The 17967-nt window shown below is 47.7% G+C and overlaps 2 protein-coding genes across 2 annotated transcripts in view; one reads left to right on the top strand and one right to left on the bottom strand.

Moving 5' to 3' along the window:
* NINJ2 (ninjurin 2) overlaps nt 1–1945 on the top strand; it is a 48764-nt gene extending 46819 nt beyond the window's left edge. Inside the window, exon 4 of the mRNA XM_062616590.1 lies at nt 876–1945. The gene's annotated coding sequence lies outside the window, so the exon portion shown is untranslated. The remainder of the gene's footprint in view (nt 1–875) is intronic.
* Nucleotides 1946–3551: 1606 nt separating this feature from the next.
* The window catches only part of B4GALNT3 (beta-1,4-N-acetyl-galactosaminyltransferase 3), a 66960-nt gene continuing 52544 nt past the window's right edge, over nt 3552–17967 (bottom strand). The window contains exons 10-20 of the mRNA XM_062616579.1: nt 16663–16806; nt 16139–16248; nt 15185–15285; nt 13842–13918; nt 12243–13239; nt 10539–10837; nt 10005–10158; nt 9188–9260; nt 8564–8717; nt 7752–7878; nt 3552–7472 (exon numbers count right to left, since the gene is read on the bottom strand). Of these exons, the coding sequence (XP_062472563.1) occupies nt 7364–7472; nt 7752–7878; nt 8564–8717; nt 9188–9260; nt 10005–10158; nt 10539–10837; nt 12243–13239; nt 13842–13918; nt 15185–15285; nt 16139–16248; nt 16663–16806 (2345 nt within the window). The 3' untranslated portion in view covers nt 3552–7363. The remainder of the gene's footprint in view (nt 7473–7751; nt 7879–8563; nt 8718–9187; nt 9261–10004; nt 10159–10538; nt 10838–12242; nt 13240–13841; nt 13919–15184; nt 15286–16138; nt 16249–16662; nt 16807–17967) is intronic.

Genomic DNA, 17967 nt, shown 5'->3' with positions numbered 1-17967 from the left:
AAGAGGTGAGTTCCCATCACTGCCAGCCCCTAGAAAGGCTCTTGGACTCAGAAAACATAATTTCAAGGTGAAAAAGGAGAAGGCAAAGCTGCACAAATTAACAAAGCCTTTCCAGGGGCATGTTCCTGTCCCACAAGCATCTGGAGCCAATGAACAAATTCCCTCAGAGGAGGAGGATTTCTCCTTACTTTGTCTTTAAAGGAAGAGCACCAAATATCCCAACTGTTGGGATTTACGAGCAGCAAGTGGTTTCCAGGAGGCTGCCAACCTCATGATAGTTACGGATAGGAGTTGTGGATAGGAGCTAAATTTGGGAAAGAAAACTATGTGCGCTCTAGAAGGTATCCAAAGATGGCAGCCTTATCTGAGCAGAAGAAAAGGAAGGTGCTGGTGGGGTGGAGGAAGAGCTCTTCACGACAGCCAATGTGGTTTGCAAGGGGCTGTTTTAAGACTCTTTCATTTTCAAGAGTCTTGTGAATAAGAGTCCAACCAAATGTTTGGGTTCCTGTGTCAGGTCAATGAGGGAATGATACGTTTTTAGGTCAAAAGTGCTTTAGGTCAAGAAGCAAAGTTCACATCCCTTGCTTACATGACCTGCAATGTGTAAACATAGTTTAAATGCAATATACTGGGCCAACAGCTAGTAAGAAAGCTTGAAAGACAACATAATATGATGAGGGAGGATACAGAGGCCAAAAGCCTCTATAAAAACACTGCTGGCTTGTGGTCAAGGAGGGTGTGAGCACTGTGGAGCAGCACCCCACACCCATAGGGGTGGCCAAGTGACCCAGTACACTATGACTGTGCCTCTCTGCCCATGTAACGTGGAGGAGCCTGCTGCAACCTTATACTGGTATTTCTTGTCTTCCCTGCAGGATCTGAGCAGTGCAGCTGGTGGGGAAAGCTCTCCTTCTCTACATTTTCACCGACCTCAGCAGGAGCCCATTGATGAATCCAGAAAACTGGGTTAAACTTTCCAGACTGTGTTTGTGTCCTGGTATACCAGCCCCTTACCGTAATGCTTTTGCAGTTCTGAAGGGGTAAAAGCATTGCCTTTCCAAGCTAGTGCAAGGTTTGCTAGAGAAATCTGCAGGAACAGCAGCAGGTACACAGTTTCAAAGCACAGTTCTGTAAATCTCATCTCTTATTTTTGTTCTATGCATCATATACTCAATATTGGCTCACTTTGTAGAGAAGACTAAACAATTTACTTTGTAGGCTAAGTAAACAAGGGAAGTCCAGCTTTTTTGTCTCAAGCATAATTTGCTACACTTACAGCAATGCTATCCAGTAGTTTACCTCCCGAATGTTGGAATGGATTTCTCAAACTATAAATAAAAGAAGTTCTCATGGGAGGATAGAAAAGCGTGTGTATATCAATGCAGCTAAAACCAGTTCATATATTTTCCTAGTTGTCTGAAATTAAACGTGACACAGTTAAGGAAACAATCAGATATTCCAGCATTGGAAAATTAACAATGACAGAAAATAGATATTCTGGTATGATGTCATTGCCAGGGACCAATCAGGAATGATGTAAAAACAGCCTGACAATATTTAGTAGAAAATGAAGAAACATTATACAGAAGGAGATGCTGTAGGCTTATTGCCACAATGAGAAATGGCAGGTGCATGGTGTATTAATTTATTAAAAACATCACCATTATAATTTAAGGTCTCATCACTAACATAAATGGGTTTAAATATATCATTTTTACATTGACGATGCTGGGAATTCTCTTGTACTAGAACAATTTGTTTCCTTTAAAATATGTCTTTGAATTAACGACTTTACAGATACTTTTTTTTAAAGAGTAAAATTTTGATCCTAAATTTTGTAACTCTGTTATCATGCTAAAAACTTGATATTCTGATAGCCTGGTGTAAGCCTATTTAAACAGTGACATGCTTTTCTGATTATTAAACTATTTCTTATTCATTGTAAGGCAGAATGAGCATTCAATGTGGATTTTCATTTCCATACTCTTTCTACCACTGAGAAAGAAATGCCACCAAAGTGCCCACGTATTGGTCCTCAGGAGCTACAGGAGTGCCTGATGCTTAAAACCAGACACAGGCAGATTTCATTGGTAGTCTGTATTTGAATTTCCAGGACTAAGTTTCTGTTTAAGTCAGAGTTGGTGGTTTTGTTTCTGGAGGGGGTGTGAATGATTTTGCCCACAAGGGCTGTTGGGCAGGACTATGGGCCAGCATCAGCTGGTGCCTGCAAATGGCAGCGGAGTTTGACAGCTGAGGGAAAGTTGCATGGAAAGAGTAGGGTGGAAAATACCAGTTGTGCATTTACCAGAATCTAAATCAACAAAGCTGAGCGCAGTCTGGGATCTGTTTGGTGAAGCAGGTAAAGACTCATCCATCCGGGAGATGGTAGGTCTGGAGCAACACTGAAGTTTGCTCCTTATCTTGGTCCTTGGTCTCTGGTGAGACCGACAGCAAACAGGGCTGAACGTTCCTGGGAAGCCTTTGTTATTCTGCTCTCCCTTAGAGAAAGGCTTCACTGCAGAGGTAGCAAAACTAGTTCTAGCCAATGCAAAACCACCAGCTAAAGGCTTTCAGCCATTACTGACCATCTGGATTCATGAAAAGGTAGAAAATTATGCATCTTGTGCAGATCCCAAATCCTATGACTTATTGCTTCTCAGAGCAGGAGGCAAAGCAATTAGCATCGATGACTGAATGTAAAGAGAGGAAAACCCCAAGACAGAAAAGGTTCAGCTGGGAAAGAAGCAGTGAAGGGAATTTCATTACCAGATCTTGAATTCAGCATCATCATCTCAGAGAGCTGCCAGATCAGGTATGGCAGCATGTGGCCTGAGGAAAGAGGACTTCCTGCCACCCAGCCCAGGCAAGCAGAAGACTAATAGCAGCACACTGGAATGCTTTTCCCCATCACCTTTAATAATCTTTACCATTATAATGTAATCAGACTCATTAGCAAACTTGGCTGCCTTTTTCCCTCTCCAGGGCTGACTCCCATCCCTGCCAAGCTTTTTATACTCAAAGGAGGCGCAGCTGAAATGAAAAGGGGCCAAATTTGAATCTAAATAACCAGCTGCAGTGAAAGAGCTGACCTCTCATTTGTGTAGGCTATACCAACTACTGAACTCAGGTCTAAGCTTTGACCTGCAGTCTTCTCCAGGAATTGTTCCTTGCTTGTGAGAGGGACCGCTTCGCTCTCCGCTTTCTCTCTGTGATGATGACGTTGCACTTGTGCTTTTCTGGGATGTGTGTATTTATCTAATGTTTCTACCTTGTTTCATGTGATAAACCCAGGAACACAGGAGAAAAACTGTTTTGTTGCCACACCACTTTCTACAGCCCTAGAGAGGACCAAAACAGGTCTTGCTCCTGGCTAACCTTGCTCGCTGCACCCCATCTCTTCCTGCAGAGCTCTTGCTGGCTTGGGCAGAGAGTGACCTGTCTCTCTGGTACTGCCTACGTCTTCGGTTATATGAAGCAGAGGAGAAACACCTGGTTCCTAATCCCTACTGTATGGTGACGCAGGAGTGAGTAACACACAGACAGAACTAAGCTCTTGTAGGAAGACAATGTATTTATGAAACATGAGGAAGAACCAGTATATCCCCCAGCTCTACAGAGGGATGGCCCAGGAGTCATCTTGAAGGCACAGAGCCACTTTAAGGCAGATAATTCAAAGGTACAATTCAGGTTTTGACACAAGGCATCAGTATCTAAAAAACAATCAACTTGAGACATTTTTAGGCAATAAGAAGAGACGAGATGTTCATACCATGCAAATGTTAAAGACAATGACAAAAAAAGTCACATTGTAATTTTCACACAATACCTTTCTCTCAGAATAAAAGCCAGCCCTTCTTATTTCCCTTTGCTGACCTGAAAAACAAGCCTCAGCCCCACAATTCATAGTCCTGAAGACAGAGTCAGCATTTGTGAGCAGATCCCACTTGATGTACCTGAGTCCCCAGCCTGGCCACATCCTGCCCCAGGGAAAGTCTCTGCTGCAGCATAGCCCATCATCTTAAAAGGATCCTGGTGACAGAAACAAAATCACTGTTGGGGGAGTCACCTTCCAAGCCATGGTGAAGCCAGGTTCCCTCTTGCTCTCTGAGAGCTGTGCCAGACCCAGAAATGAGCCCTCCTCACAGCAGCAGTGCATGCCATGCAACACTAGTGATAGGGCAAACCGCCTTCTGATCAGGGACCATGGTGGGCCACATGGCCACATCCTTTCAGTGCACAGCTGTGGGACTACCCGCTCCTGCAAGGTTTGCTGCTGGCCAGCAAGCTGGGGAGTGTGTAGCCCCTTCTCTCCCTGCAACCTACAGTGGTCTTGTGAGCATGTTGGCTGGAAGACAGCTTTTGTCCTCATGGGTCCTCTCCAAGCTCCTCCATGGAGGCTGCCAACTAGTGCCAAGTAGCATTGATCACATCTACTACTGCAATGCTTAAACACCAACTAAGAATCTCCACTGCGCTTGAAAGGGAAGAACTTTTGTGATGGCAACTTTGACAGTGCTGACATTGGCCATCAGAAAACTGGACTGAAACCAGACTGAAACTCCCTACATCTCCACCAAGGAGTCCTCATGAGGTAAACAGTTCTACTTGCCCCTGGCCTGGGTTACAAGGCATGAAGGACGTCTCTGCCATGGCAGGGGGGTTGGAACTGGATTATTTTAAGGTCCTTTCCAACCCAAACCATTCTATGATTCTATGATCCTAAAGGAGCACAGTCACAGCTAAAGCATGGGGGTTAAATCCTCACATTCTGCTGGCAGTGCTGGGGTGAGGGCTGCACTCTACTTTCCAGTCCACTCTTTCCTGATTGTCCTCTCTGGTGAGAAAGAGGGGTTACTCATACAATTTAAGCGAAGTGAGTTACCTTCTGGATGCACCTAATTCTTGCCAGTGTCTGCAGATGAACACCAGCTGATAATTTCAGGTGCTGCAGACCACATCTAAGCCAGATGTGAAAGCACACTCTATGCATGACATAAGAGCTGCCACTGAATCCATTGGGTCTCCATTTCCAAAATGGGCATCATGCTGTTCTCTGCTTGATGGGGTCACACAGCTGGGTCCTGCTGGTGCTTCACCTCATCCCAGAGCTTGCCTTCCCTGCCAGCCTCTCCCCATTCCACAGGGATTGCGTGACAGAGCCAGCCCAGGCAGGCTGCGGAGGCACAGTCCTGGGGCCTGGAGAGCAGCTCACCTGCACACTCGTGGGGTTGTGCCTGCATTTGAGTGAAGCACAGGCTCTGACATGCACCAGGAGCATGACTGACACTGCACATTCCAGGCAGACACAGAGCTTATTGCATCAAAGGGCTTTGGCCTCCTAAACTCCCATAAGACATGTCAGCCTCTTCCCTCTCACCCCAACTGCAGTGTTTCATTTCCTGGTCTCTGCATGGGTAAAGTACTTTCCCTCAATTAAAGAGACTGTCCTGGCTTGGGCAGAAGGCTAAGGCTGCCTCTTCTGAGATACTGAGTGTCTGCACTCTGGCAAAGGCTCCACAGAGACACAGCTCTCACCATAGCTGTACACTGCACAGTAAATCTTGCTGAAATCTGATTGACTTCTTCTGACTCCATCAGTCACAAAACCTGGACTGAGGCAAGCAGATGATTTGATGAGATCTCTACCTCATGTGCCGGAACTTGCATGTTCAGTTTTCTACTGCAATAGTGGAGCCTGATGGACTTGTCAAGCACCACAGAATAAATAATAAATGAATGCCTATTCTGAACTGGCATTCATTCCATCAGCAAACAACTTTAGTACCTTGTCAGCACAGTATACATCCTTCATTATTCACTTTTCACTCTGTGCAGAGATGGGTGCCATGAGAACCTATGTCATGCTCTTCCCTGAAGCTTGCAACCAGTAGCAGCCTTTTCTGCATGGTATGGGAACACTGAAGCTCTAATGTAGAGCACTGAGTGTGCCGGGGTTTCTGGGTTTCTGTAGTCTTGTAAAATAGTTACAGAGGTAAAAAATCTTGCCTTGCATTAACAGGAATTACAGGGGATGAGAATTCCCTGTAGCATCAAGTCAGCTGTGGACAAGGGCTCTTTTCACAGTCCTTGGATAAATGCCAGCATAGGTCTGCACCTCCTTTTACTCACTCAACCCTCTTCTCTCCTCGCTGTTCTTTGCACCCAGGGCATATGCTAAGACCTGAGGCCACCTCCTCTATACCAGGCCAATGCTCCCAGGGCTGTTCCAGCGATGAAGCACCAACAACTGTGCTGGTTCTTCAACCATGAAGCACCAACAGCTGTGCTGGTTCTTGAACCATGAAGCCTGCTTTTTACAGAAAAGTCAAACTATGACAAGACATAACTGTGAGGCCATAACTTATTAAATTAACCTTTAGATGTGGCATAAATGTACAGGATTTGGAGAGCAGAACACTCTGTCTCCTCTTTTTCTGACAAATCCACAATATTTCAACTAATAAAATATTGCCACTTCTTCCCTGCTAGAGTTTCCCTGATATCATTAGGACAAACACACAGGTCTGTCAGATAAGGCTGCAAAGTTCCTCCTGAGATGCCCTCCTAGCTTCTCTGTATAACCCCTCCACTATCCTCAGGCAGTGGATCAATAATTTAAGTGGGCTTGTAACATCAATCCCTGCCACTTTGCCCAGCTGCGGGCAAACTTGGCTCTCATAAGGGAAGTGTACTTGCATCTCCACCCGTGGCCCATAATTTGCTGAATATGAGCACAGTTGTTCCTAATGAATAAAGTGAAAAGCACAGAGAAACGTCTAAGCACCAGCAGCCTAAAGTGCCTAAGAGCTCCTCCCAAGATTTCCTTGGGTCAGCATATGGGCATGTGGACACAGTACAGTCCAGAGAACTTCCTTTGGTCCCCTGTCCAAAAGCACGGATACTGGAGAGATGGGGAAGGAGGGGAAATGGAAGGGTTGTTGTTTTTTCTTTTTTCCATTCAAGTATTGAAGGATAAGCTGTGTTACTCTAAATAAACCATTCTGGGCTTAGCTGGGATTTGTGTCTGTTTGGTTTGCGCTACACAAGACTCAATGGGAAATATGGCACCTCTCCCACTGTACCATTCGCCAGACCGCACGGCAGGAAATACAAGTCCTTCACTTGTCAACATCTCACCTGCACAACTTCCCCCTGCAAGACACAGACCCCATGTCTTGGATACAACAGCTCACAGGAGAAGCTCTTGCTCCCCTAGCCTGACCATTCCTTCCTCGGCTGTGCTGGCCCATTAGAGGGCTCTGAAGGCAGAGGAAGAGTTTGTGTGCTCGGCTCTGCGCCTTGATAAAGTGCACATTGAGACGAGACGGTGGACGGTGCTGCCGAGCAGCTTTGGGGTTGAAGGCTACAGTGTCTTCAGCTGGCGCCTGTTCCACATGCCCCGCTTCGAATGAAACCAGTGGAAGAAGTTTCTCAGGGAGAGACGCTCCACTTCCAGGCCGGCCTGCAAGATCCTGGATAAAGGAGAAGGATACACTTAGGGAAAACAGGATAACAAAGATACACTGGGGGCTCAGCCCCAGGAAATCTCTCTTAAGTTGTGCTGTTGTCAAGAGACTTCAATCAAACTGAGGAGTAAGGAATAGCTCAGGCATCTAATCTATCTAATGACACTTGCTGAGTGTTTATGCACCCTTGAAAGCAGGACTGGTCAGGAGCAGCCTACATATGACAGGCTAGAAGGAAAGACAGCTGTCAACATGGGATTGCTCAGGATGACAAGGGACTCCTACCTGTCCAGGAGTTCCCAGTCCTCTCCTCCCCAGCGGTCCCGAAACTCTTTTGTGTTCATGCCTCCAATCTTGTCCAGGTCAGACTTGTATATGCCCAGGAGACCAAACCCATTCACCTCCCAGTAGCCTGAGAATGACACAAAGAGGCACAGGTATGTGGGCATTTTGAACCATTGATGACGCCAGCTTGATGCTGATACCAGATTTTCAGCTCAGCACCAAGGCAGAGCCACCCATATTAAAGCTTTGGGAAGTGTTAGGACTGCCCTACGAACTTGTTAGCAGAGCCTCTCACATCTCCTGTCTGGCAGCATAGTACCTAGTATATTTAGACCACCCCAGCTTCAAAGGGTTGTCCCTGTGCCTGGGTGGCTCAGGATGGCCACCTGTCTAACATCGGGATGATTCTAACATCAGATGATCTGTGCCACCCACTTTTCTCCCCCTGAATTGGATTGGTTTCCCTCATCCCGAGGCAACCAGCTCTCCTCAGGACAGGCTGTGCCCCCTTATCAAAGAAAGAAATGGACAGAAAGAAGCAGAAGAGGAGTTTGTCAAGGTTCTCAAACCCATAGAGAGCCCTAGAAGAAGTGTCATGTAAAGGGCTCTGCTGGCTCTCTGATCTCAAACTGCAGATTCCTGACACTGTTAAAACCCATCCTATCTCTAATGTACCCTCAACTAGTGCCCCTAGAAGTATCTTAAGCTCCAGACCTCAACAGCACCAGAGAAACAACTGTAGAGGTGGCAGGCACCCTCCTTCTTTCCCCATTCCCCAAGATCTGAGCCAAAGAGGCTCCACTCCCTCTTACCATCAGGCCACTGTGGGGACATGCCACAGTGCAGCCTCATGACCATGGGTGCGAAAGCCATCTTGCCTTCCACGCAGTGCTTCCGGATTGAATCAATGACTCCAGCTGGGAAGTGGATGTGGAGGTCGCACAGGAAAATGATGCTGTGTGGGTCCTGGAACCAGCCACACAGGTTGGGAAAGAAATTGGTTGACTTTAAGTAAGTCTTTCTTGAGGGGCAGGAAGATGTGGGAAATGTGGGAGAGAATTAAAAAGCCATTTGTTGCTACATCAGAAACTGAGATCTTAGAGGCTGGCAAAACAGCCACTGAGGGGCTGTTCAACAAAGGGTGTGAAATACTGTAACTGTGACTTGTCAAAGCCAGTATCACAAAGCTGCTACTGCTGTCCTCCCTCCTGTTCGATAGTCCCAGCAGGCGGACCGAGAACTGAATGGACCACAGGCTCCTTAGAATAAAGGGTGAGACCCTTATTCTAGAGAGACAGGAAACACATCTACATTTGATCTGTTCTGCTAGGCTACTCCCTTCCCTAAAACCCCAGCATGTTCAGTGTGAAAGGCAGAGCACCAGACACATACTAGAACCTTCCCTGTTTCTTCCACCCCAAGGCCCCCAGGCTTACCGTCACAAGGTCTATCCCCGCCTGCAGCCCGGCAGAACGCTCGAAATTCCCTGTGAGCTTCAAGTACCGATAGCTGAGGGTCAGAGGGTAAAGTAGAGTGATATATGCTGGTGAGCACAGAAAGCACCACTAGCAGTGGTACACTGCAGGCATTGGGCTGTGGAGCTGCCCATGCCCCTGTGTATCCTCTCGGGGAGGAGGAAAGCCTTTGCTCTGTGGGAGTGCACAAGCTCAGCACTGCTGGAGGCCCCAGCATACCCTGAGGGTCTTCCCTCTTGTGAAGCAGGGATAGGGCAGTCCCTAGCCAGTCTTTTCAGCTCTAGTCCAGCTCTACCCTAGGGCTAGACCTGTTACTGGAAACCCTGGTACATAAGAGAAATGACCAGCAAAGGCTGGTACACAACAGAGTAGAGTAAGCCAGACAGTTACTCCAGCAAGCGGAGTCCCCAGAGGTCTCCACACTGTCCCATTTGTCAGAGCTTTCTTGTCCTTCCCCTGCCCCCTCGCTGTGAGACTTGCTTTCTCTTCTCTCTTGCAAACTTGAACAAAAGCCAGGAGAAAAGAGATGCATCTGTATGGATGAATACAGTAAGTATAGTCTTACCGTTTTATAAGACTATTATATACACTGTAGTGTATATAATTTATACATATACATAATTATACATTATAATAAGAACATATTCATGTATATGGATGGATATCTTTGGGATATCACAGGAAATTGTGGCTAGTCAATACACAGAGATTGGCAGACGTGCAGTGTTTGCAGGCATGTGCATGTGAGCTGGTTTTTGTGACCAAGCAGTACTCCCACCTGTGCAAGGCAGACCGTTTCAGAGCCTTCTCTACATCCATGTCATCACTGCTGTAGTCTGTGATGATGATGTTGAAGTACGGATCCTTAGTGACTCGGAACAGCTCCTCCATATCGGAGATGAACTGCAGCACCCAACGTGCCTGGTTTTTCACTGGTTGTATTGCAAGAAGGAGAGAATCAAAGCAAAGCTAATTTCAATGATCCTGTGGCTTCTCAACAGTCAAGGCTTCTTGTCTTCCCTCAAACCCTACTAGCCTTGCAGGGATGCTGAAATAGGCCCAGGCTGAAAACCTGGACCAAAGAGCTCAGGAATCAGTGTTAGTTCTTTCCCAGTGCGTGACAGGAGTTTTCTTTGAGCTTACAAGCCAAATTTGGGAATTTGGGCTCAGTCTATTTCTGAGGGGGTTTAATTTGGAGAGAACAGAAATTGGAAGTGACTCAAACAGGAAAATTGAGGCTGGCCCAGACCCGCTGCTCAGGAGTGCTCTGCTGGGAACCTCCCACTGTGCCATCCCTCGATGTCCCCCTTACCTGGCACCACAAAGTGAACCACAGCACGGTGGTTCCAGGAAAAGCCCTGTGGCCAGCACAGCTCTGGCTCGTCTGCCACAGCCATCAGGTGCCGCCGGCGACCCCACGCCAGGTTCCTCATCTTCCTCTCCTCCTCCTCATCGCCACCAATGCCCTGCCAGCCCCGTGCAAAGACGTACTCGCTGAAGCGGACGAGTCGCCCTCCCTGCTCCAGCAGCTCCAGCTCCAGCAGGTAGCGGCTGCCCCGCATGCGGTCCTGGCGCTTCTCCACGTTCACAATACGCTGCAGCTGGAACCGCCTGCAGGGGATACAGCGGGGGTGAGCACATCCCCTGTACACCAGCCCCTCGCCCTCCACCAGCCTGTTCGGCTCTGCTAGGCTCTTTCCTCCTGGCTAGCACAAACCTTTCTGTCCCCAGACTCCCTCTGCTTTGCTGCATCACTTCCAAAGTCCCATGGGAAGGCTTAGCACCTGTTTCCTAAATGTACAAGCGTGTGGGATTAGACCTGGGAAGCCAGCCAAGTTGGCAAGGGAAATTAAATAAAGGTGACACAGAAAATAACAAATGTGACTGAATGATTGAATAGTAAGTGTATTTGACACCTCCCACAGCGATCTTGGCACAAGGAGTATGTTTGGGCTAGTGAAATTGGCTCATGACAGCTTATCAGCCAATTACACAGAGTAGGACTGAGCAGTTCTACTGTAAAAATGGGGGTGAGCTACATGGTCAGAATGGTCAAAACAGGATGAAATGTCAGGTCATGCCCTTTCGGATCACAAGAGTTCCTGCTGTAAAATAGACACTCAACAGTTAAAATGCTGAGAAAAGCTTATGTGTACTGATCAGTTAGACCATGACTGATATGATACTGAAAAAACAAACGCAACCTTAAGATGTAGCATTAGAGCTACTTCCAGCAGGGATTGGGAACTAATAACATCCACTTTATAAGCACATCCGGGATACTGGTCACTAATGTACAAGAAAACTGACCCAAACCAAAACCCGCATGGAGAAGGACAGATAGGAATACTGTGGAAATAGAGGCCAACTCAACAGAAGGGTCAGGAGCTGGATTGTTTAGCTTATAGAAGCTTAGAGAAGGTATATCTTTGCCAGAAAGGCAATCAAGATGGTAAGGCTTGGGAAGAAAAAGAACCATATTGTGACACATTCAGATAACAGTGTAGGGTATGAGGTCAGTATACGGACCCACATAATCTGACAGGTTCCTTCTGGTCCTACGTCCTAAGTGATTCATAAGCTGAGATGTGGCAGACACCAAACAACGAGCACAAGGAGGTCCAGTCCTAATTCGTATCACCAGGGTTTCTTAATCTTCAGCTGGTAAAATGCTAATATGTGTTCTCAATACTTACACTCTGCAAGGAGGAAGCCAGCAAAAGGCCAGTGATAACCAGCTGGATGGAAACCTCCAATCTTTTGGGTTTACTGCCACCAGCTGTTGGAGGGCAATATTCAGCCCCCAGACATGGTCTGGTGTCCAACTAGTCCAATTTCTCAGACAAAAAGGAATTTAAAGCCCAATTTGTTTCATAGATTCCTTGCCTGAAGTCTTATTTCCCACATCTACTTTATCCTCTGATTCCCACTGTCTCGTTACGTGACAAGTATTCCCTGTGTAGCATGGTACACCAGCTCTGGAATACCACCTCTTAGTTTCTACATGGTGCCTTACCCTTTAGTCCTCTGGTTGAGCTTCTTCAGGAAGACACGTGTGACTTCCAGGGCCTCCCTTTCTTTTAGCAGCAAGTTTCCTGACGTGTTGCATTTCAGGTCAATCCAATCTGTGCGCAGCATATGGAAGTCCAGATTGCTTGTGCTGAAGGTCTGCTCCCAGTTCACCGCCTGGTCGAACACTGGTACGTAATCAAAATCCTCTTCATCTTCCTCCTCTGGCTCCCCATCCACCTCTTCCTCTTCCTCTTCTGCCGCCACAGGCCCAGACTTGTCCTTTGCAGGAGATGCCGCTTGCACCTCTCCGTTAGCCATGTCCCCATCATTGGCCACCTTCTGCTCAGCAATGTAGGACTCCACTTGCTTCAGCCACTGTGTCAGCCCAGGCTGGTGGCTGGGGCTGGCAGTGCTTACAGCACGTCTGCCAGCCTTGCCAGAGACTGGAGTTCCCTTCCTGGCTGGCACAGTGCTTACTGGCTGCAGCCCATCCTTAGTAGTGCTAAGGTCTCCTTGAGGTCTCAGTCCTTTGGGACTCATGACCCCTGAGTTCCTGGGGACACTGAGAGGCTGCTGAGACACAGTCTTAGAAGGAGGGTTTGCCTTTTTGACAGTTGCTCTCCCCTGGACAGCCCTGGCGTGCTGCGGAGGGCTCCTGGAGTTGTCTTTGACGCCAGCTTTTAGACGGGGTCTCTTCATTACTGGGTTCCCTTCTAAGCCAGCCTGGCTGAGGCTGTGGTTGGCAGAGGCCACCGTGGCTGATTTGACAGCAGACCTCTTTGTCCTTTGTGTCCCCCCCACTGTGTCACCACCCACTACTGAGAGGAGCCGACGGTGCTCCCGAAGGGAATAGTCCTCATGAACATTATCACTGCCCACCACATTGCTGGCAGCATTGTGCGCCAGCTCTGCCTTCCCTGTGCCAGGCAGGTCGGGGGCACTGGTACTCTCCACATCCTGCTCAGCATATTGCACATCATCCAGATTCTCCTCTTGGGAGCCTGTGGGAGTAATCACAGTTACATCTCTGACACCTTCCCACTACCTTTTCCGTCCTGACCCATCACCAGCCCCACCACAGGCAGCTACTTCTTGCCTCATCTCAGCGTTGTCTCCTGCTCAGAGGGACAGGGATGCTCTAACACATGGGAGCTGTGCACCCTCCTCAGCACCTATTAGCCTATCAGCATTGCCAAAGGTTGAGGAGGTGTGTGCCATTGCCTTTAGTCATCACTCTGGCCACAGCTTTGCAGGGCAGGTATGAGCACAGGAAGCCACGCTGCACACCTGGAAGCCATGCTGCACACCTTTGGCTCTGTCACTTCTGCCCACATTTTTGCTGGAATTGCATCGTTAAATGTGGGATTGAGAGGTAGTTGTCCCGTTGCCCACTACAGCCCACTGTTTGGTGACCTCCCAACCTGCCCGTAAAAGAAGTGAAAGTAGCCACAAAAAACTCTTCCCAGCCACAGCAACCTGGCAGTGAAGGGCTGTGACTTCCTTGGTACAGAAAGTCCACTACTTCTTTCAACTGGTGCTGGAAGATCACACACCAAAGTGACGGATAAAAGGATCTTCCAGGTTCTGACATTATGGCCCCTACCTGGCTGCTCTGTCTTTTCTCCAGAGTCCAGGCTCTTCTCCGGCCGATCCATTTTCATGTACTTATAGAATCCGAATCTGCAGAGGGAAGGGCAAATCACAAGTTTGAGAAAATTTACTTTGCCCTCTCCAAATAAATTATGGCCACTGCTTCAGGGGTGATGGTCCATTACTCTGATTACATCCACCCAGCACCTCTAGATCCTACTTCACCATCACCATCTTTCATATCTTTGGTCAATCAGACCTTACTCTGCACTGTCAAAGACATCCATTTTCCTTGTTTACCATTTCAGCCTTTCAGACATTTTCTCATAAGTGCAGGAGGAAATCCCAATATAAGTACCCTGAAACACTTCTTTAGCCTCCTTTAAGTTGCTCACTTATGATATAGTGCTCACAAATGCAAGTCATCATGCTGCAAAAGCAGCTCAGGCAGGCAATTGCAATGATCTCTCTTTCTCTTCTCTCGTACCACCACTGTCTTTGTGTTGCCCTCATATGCCTGTACTTCAACTGTTTGGGAGGGATTTCCAGGACTGTTTCATTCCCTGCGTGCTTGATGTCAAGCAAAATGCCCCCCTATTCCCAAGCCCTATCACAATACAAATGTTAAAGCTGTGAAAGCAATAGACCTGGGTGGCACCTTCCAGCCCACAGCAGCCACCTTGTCCGTCCTTTACTAAGATAAGAACTTCAGCCCCAGGAGCTCCCTCCCAAACTTATGATCTGCTGTTTCAGCCCTCAAAACAGTCCTGTAGGGAGTAAGACGATCCTGATGACAGGAAGGCCACTATCAGCTATGTCACCAGAAAAGTGACTCTCCTTACCCTGCAAAAAAGTCCTCCTGCACGGAACAGAGTCCTCACACAAGGTTGCACTGGGGAGCACACAAGTGGTAGTTCCCTCACAGGACCACCACTGAGAGCTGGACCCCAGTGAAGATGAATGACAAGCATTTCTTCCCCCAGAGAGATGCCTGATGGTGATCATGGTTTGGTTTTCACAGTAACAGCCATCAGGAGGCTCCAGCTGCTATCAGGCAAAGTTTGCCGGAAATACACTCTCTGATATAATGGAATAAACATGCTCTGACCCAGCTACTGGCTTAACGGAGCAGGAAAAGCAGTGGCAGTTTCCCCTTGAGACCTAAATATATTTTCATTTAAAGGGGATATAAGTTAACGAAATAAACTATAAATGTTTTAATGTTTTGCAAAGCTTAGGGAGATCTTGAAGAACTAAGAGAGTCCTGCAGAAGTAAGTATGAAATTCCACCCCAATTCCAGCCTTCAAACCATCTCCTTCCACCCTGTTAGGGACCCTTCATTTGCAGCATCCTACCTTTCCAAGTAATACGGGTTTTCCTGATAGAAGCATTTGTTATCTTTCTCCATGTGGCTCAGGCGGCTATAATCATTTGGGTAAACAAAGGATAAATGAACCTGGAAAGAAGGGAGGAAAATAAGGTAAAACCCTCATAAATGCCAAGTATCAGTCACAAGGTGATCCAGACACAGCTGCAGGGTAACTAGCTCTTTTGAGACAGAGCAGGGGTTGCTCACTGTTTGCTTCTCTGAGGCACCTGGAAGCAAGTTGTGAGAATGGAAAACAGAAGGAAGCATGCTGGGATGTGTGCATGGGTATGCCTTTTTCTCTCTCTCTCTCAGCATTGTCTGTCCATCTCTGTAACTGTGCATCTCAATCTTATAACAGAGCAAGAACTAGCTGAGAGAGAGGTGGGAAAGTCCTCCTGAGGAGACGAAGCATGTGTGGAGATCTCCAGACAAGGCTGAGGGATGCAAGTCCCTCAGGGAGTGTAGGCTTGTGCTGGCATCCAGGGAGGACAAACCACACTGGTGACTTCAGTCTGCTCTGCAATATGGGGGATGAATCCCTGCTATGTTGCATTCCCCATAAACGTGAGCTCCCCCTCAAGACTTGTCAGGGTATTTAGTAGTTCACACAGACTACAGTTCACCCATGGGGAAGAAAATCCTTGGACATTTTGAGGCTCCATGTGAAGGCAAGCTCTGCTCTCTGTTTTGAGTTCCGAGGAGCTCTCTAAGGCACACACACATTTGTACCCCAGTGACACCCATAAACAGCATGTAGCACTCATCTCCCTTTTCTTAGTGTTGCCCTTTTCCTGTACTGGGATGCACAGACCTGAACTGCTGATGGTCAAATCTGCCCAGGAGCTTCAGGTCAGTGGAGAGACCCTCATGTTTAATGTGATCTCCCTCCTTCCTCCTTGTGTTCCCCTGGGCAAATACCTGCTTAAGGAGTAAAACTTACAAACTGGAGTCCCTGGTAGCGCTGCAGAGGGAATCCATTCACCAGGTAGCTGGGCTTGTATGGGCAGTCTGGCAATGCTCGGCGCACACGAGACTTGCTGAGCAGAGGCACTGAGAAAAAGAAACACATAGGCAAGTGCTGTTGGAGAAGTCCTGCTGCAACCAGTGCACCAGCTTAGCTACTTCTGTGCCTGGTTTCTACTTATCCATGTGAAATACTAACAGATACATCAAGTAAACTATCTTGCACAGCTCATCTCTTCACATTCCTCTACAGCACTTACACAAAAACATTATGCCTGGGGATGTTGTATGAGCTGGATGCCAAGAACGAGGAGCTGGGTTTAGTCTGTGCTTTGTCTCCTACAGTGACAGATATTGTATGCTGCCCCCCTCTTCTGCAATGGGGAGAAAAATAGGTGGCCTTTGATAACCATGACAAAGGAGGACAATCCTTCTCAGTTGTGCTACTGCACATGCTGTGACAGGCTGTAGCTACCTCCTCATCTGCTTTGCAAGTCTTACCTTCATACAGAGTGTCCCGGGGGTCAGGCTTCAACATGTCAGCTGGGTGTGCCTTGCTGCCTGTGCTGTCAGCGGGTCGCCTCGTGTGACTGGCCAATGTCTGCGGGATGTGTCCAACCTCATCCATCTTTAAAAGTGTCTCGTCTAGAAACCAGAGGGAGAACGGAAGGGGGAGGAAGAGCTAATTCGTCCCTTGGCCCCAAAAGGCACCCCTGTCCAGTGTCAGCCCTTTCCAAATAGCATTGCATCCGTGGCACTAACACTATCTCTGGCATAGTAATGCCTAAATGGGGCTGGTCAGGAGCTTCACTGCAAAGGCACCATGGAAAGGAAAGGCTTTGACTCAGAAAGCTGGAAATACAGAAGCTATAGGGTAGTTGAGTAATGGAGGAACACGACCTTCTACCTTGGACACAGCAGCAGTGGTGTGCTGAAGAAGCCCCATGCTGGCAGGAATCACTGGACCCTTCTGAATTATTAGTATTAAATTTATTCTAAAAGGAGACAGAACACGTGAATGGGAGGAGAAACCTGAAGAGCAGAGCTTTCTCTCTAGTCTTGCTGGAAAAGGATTGGGACCCTGGCGCAAGGCCTTCAGTGGCCAAGGAGAAGGGTACGCCAGCAAGGGAATGGAGACCCACAGTAAGCTAGGAGCACTGGGAAGCTTAAACTCAAAACTGGATATTAGTTATGCTTTTTCTTGGGTGCTGCTGCTAAGGGCCTTCATTTCTCCATGGATCTTGCTCTGAGATGTGGGGAAGTGAATAAATAACCAGGAGGGAAAGGTAAGATGCTGCCAAGGACACTGGGGTTAGCAGCTTTTGGGTACTGAACATGGGAACCCAGAAGGAATGGGATGACATGTGATACAGCCAAAGGCTGGTATGGAAGAGAGAAACACTGTATGGGCAGAAGGTTCCAGGTAAAGATGAGACTGCAGCACTGTGCCCAGCCACAAAGGGATCTTCTGGGATGTGAGTCATTCCAGAATTAATAAGAAGAAAAGAGCAGAAGGAAAAAGGATGGGCATAGAAGACTAACTGAAAGCCTAGGCCTGGCCAAATGGCAGGTTTCAGAAAATACAGCAGCAGGTTGTGATCCAAGACACAGCAAACATATGTCTTGATTACATCAGGGAGTCTTCCACGGGCAAAAGTGTTGGCATAGAAAAAAGCCCAGAGATGTTGGAAGGAAACAGTGGTAGATATGGAAAGGGGGAATGCTGGCAGAGGAAAGCAATGCTGACAAAGCTAGATAAACAGGACTGAGGAGCTCCTTAACTGATAAAGGCATCACTTGATGTGC

This window comes from Pezoporus occidentalis, unplaced genomic scaffold, assembly GCF_034315485.1.
Source record: "Pezoporus occidentalis ecotype Australia unplaced genomic scaffold, CSIRO_AGI_Poc_V1 ctg19, whole genome shotgun sequence".
Lineage (NCBI taxonomy): Eukaryota > Metazoa > Chordata > Aves > Psittaciformes > Psittacidae > Pezoporus > Pezoporus occidentalis.
The sequence above is the reverse complement of the archived record's forward strand: the minus strand, read 5'-3'. Positions and strand labels throughout refer to the sequence as shown.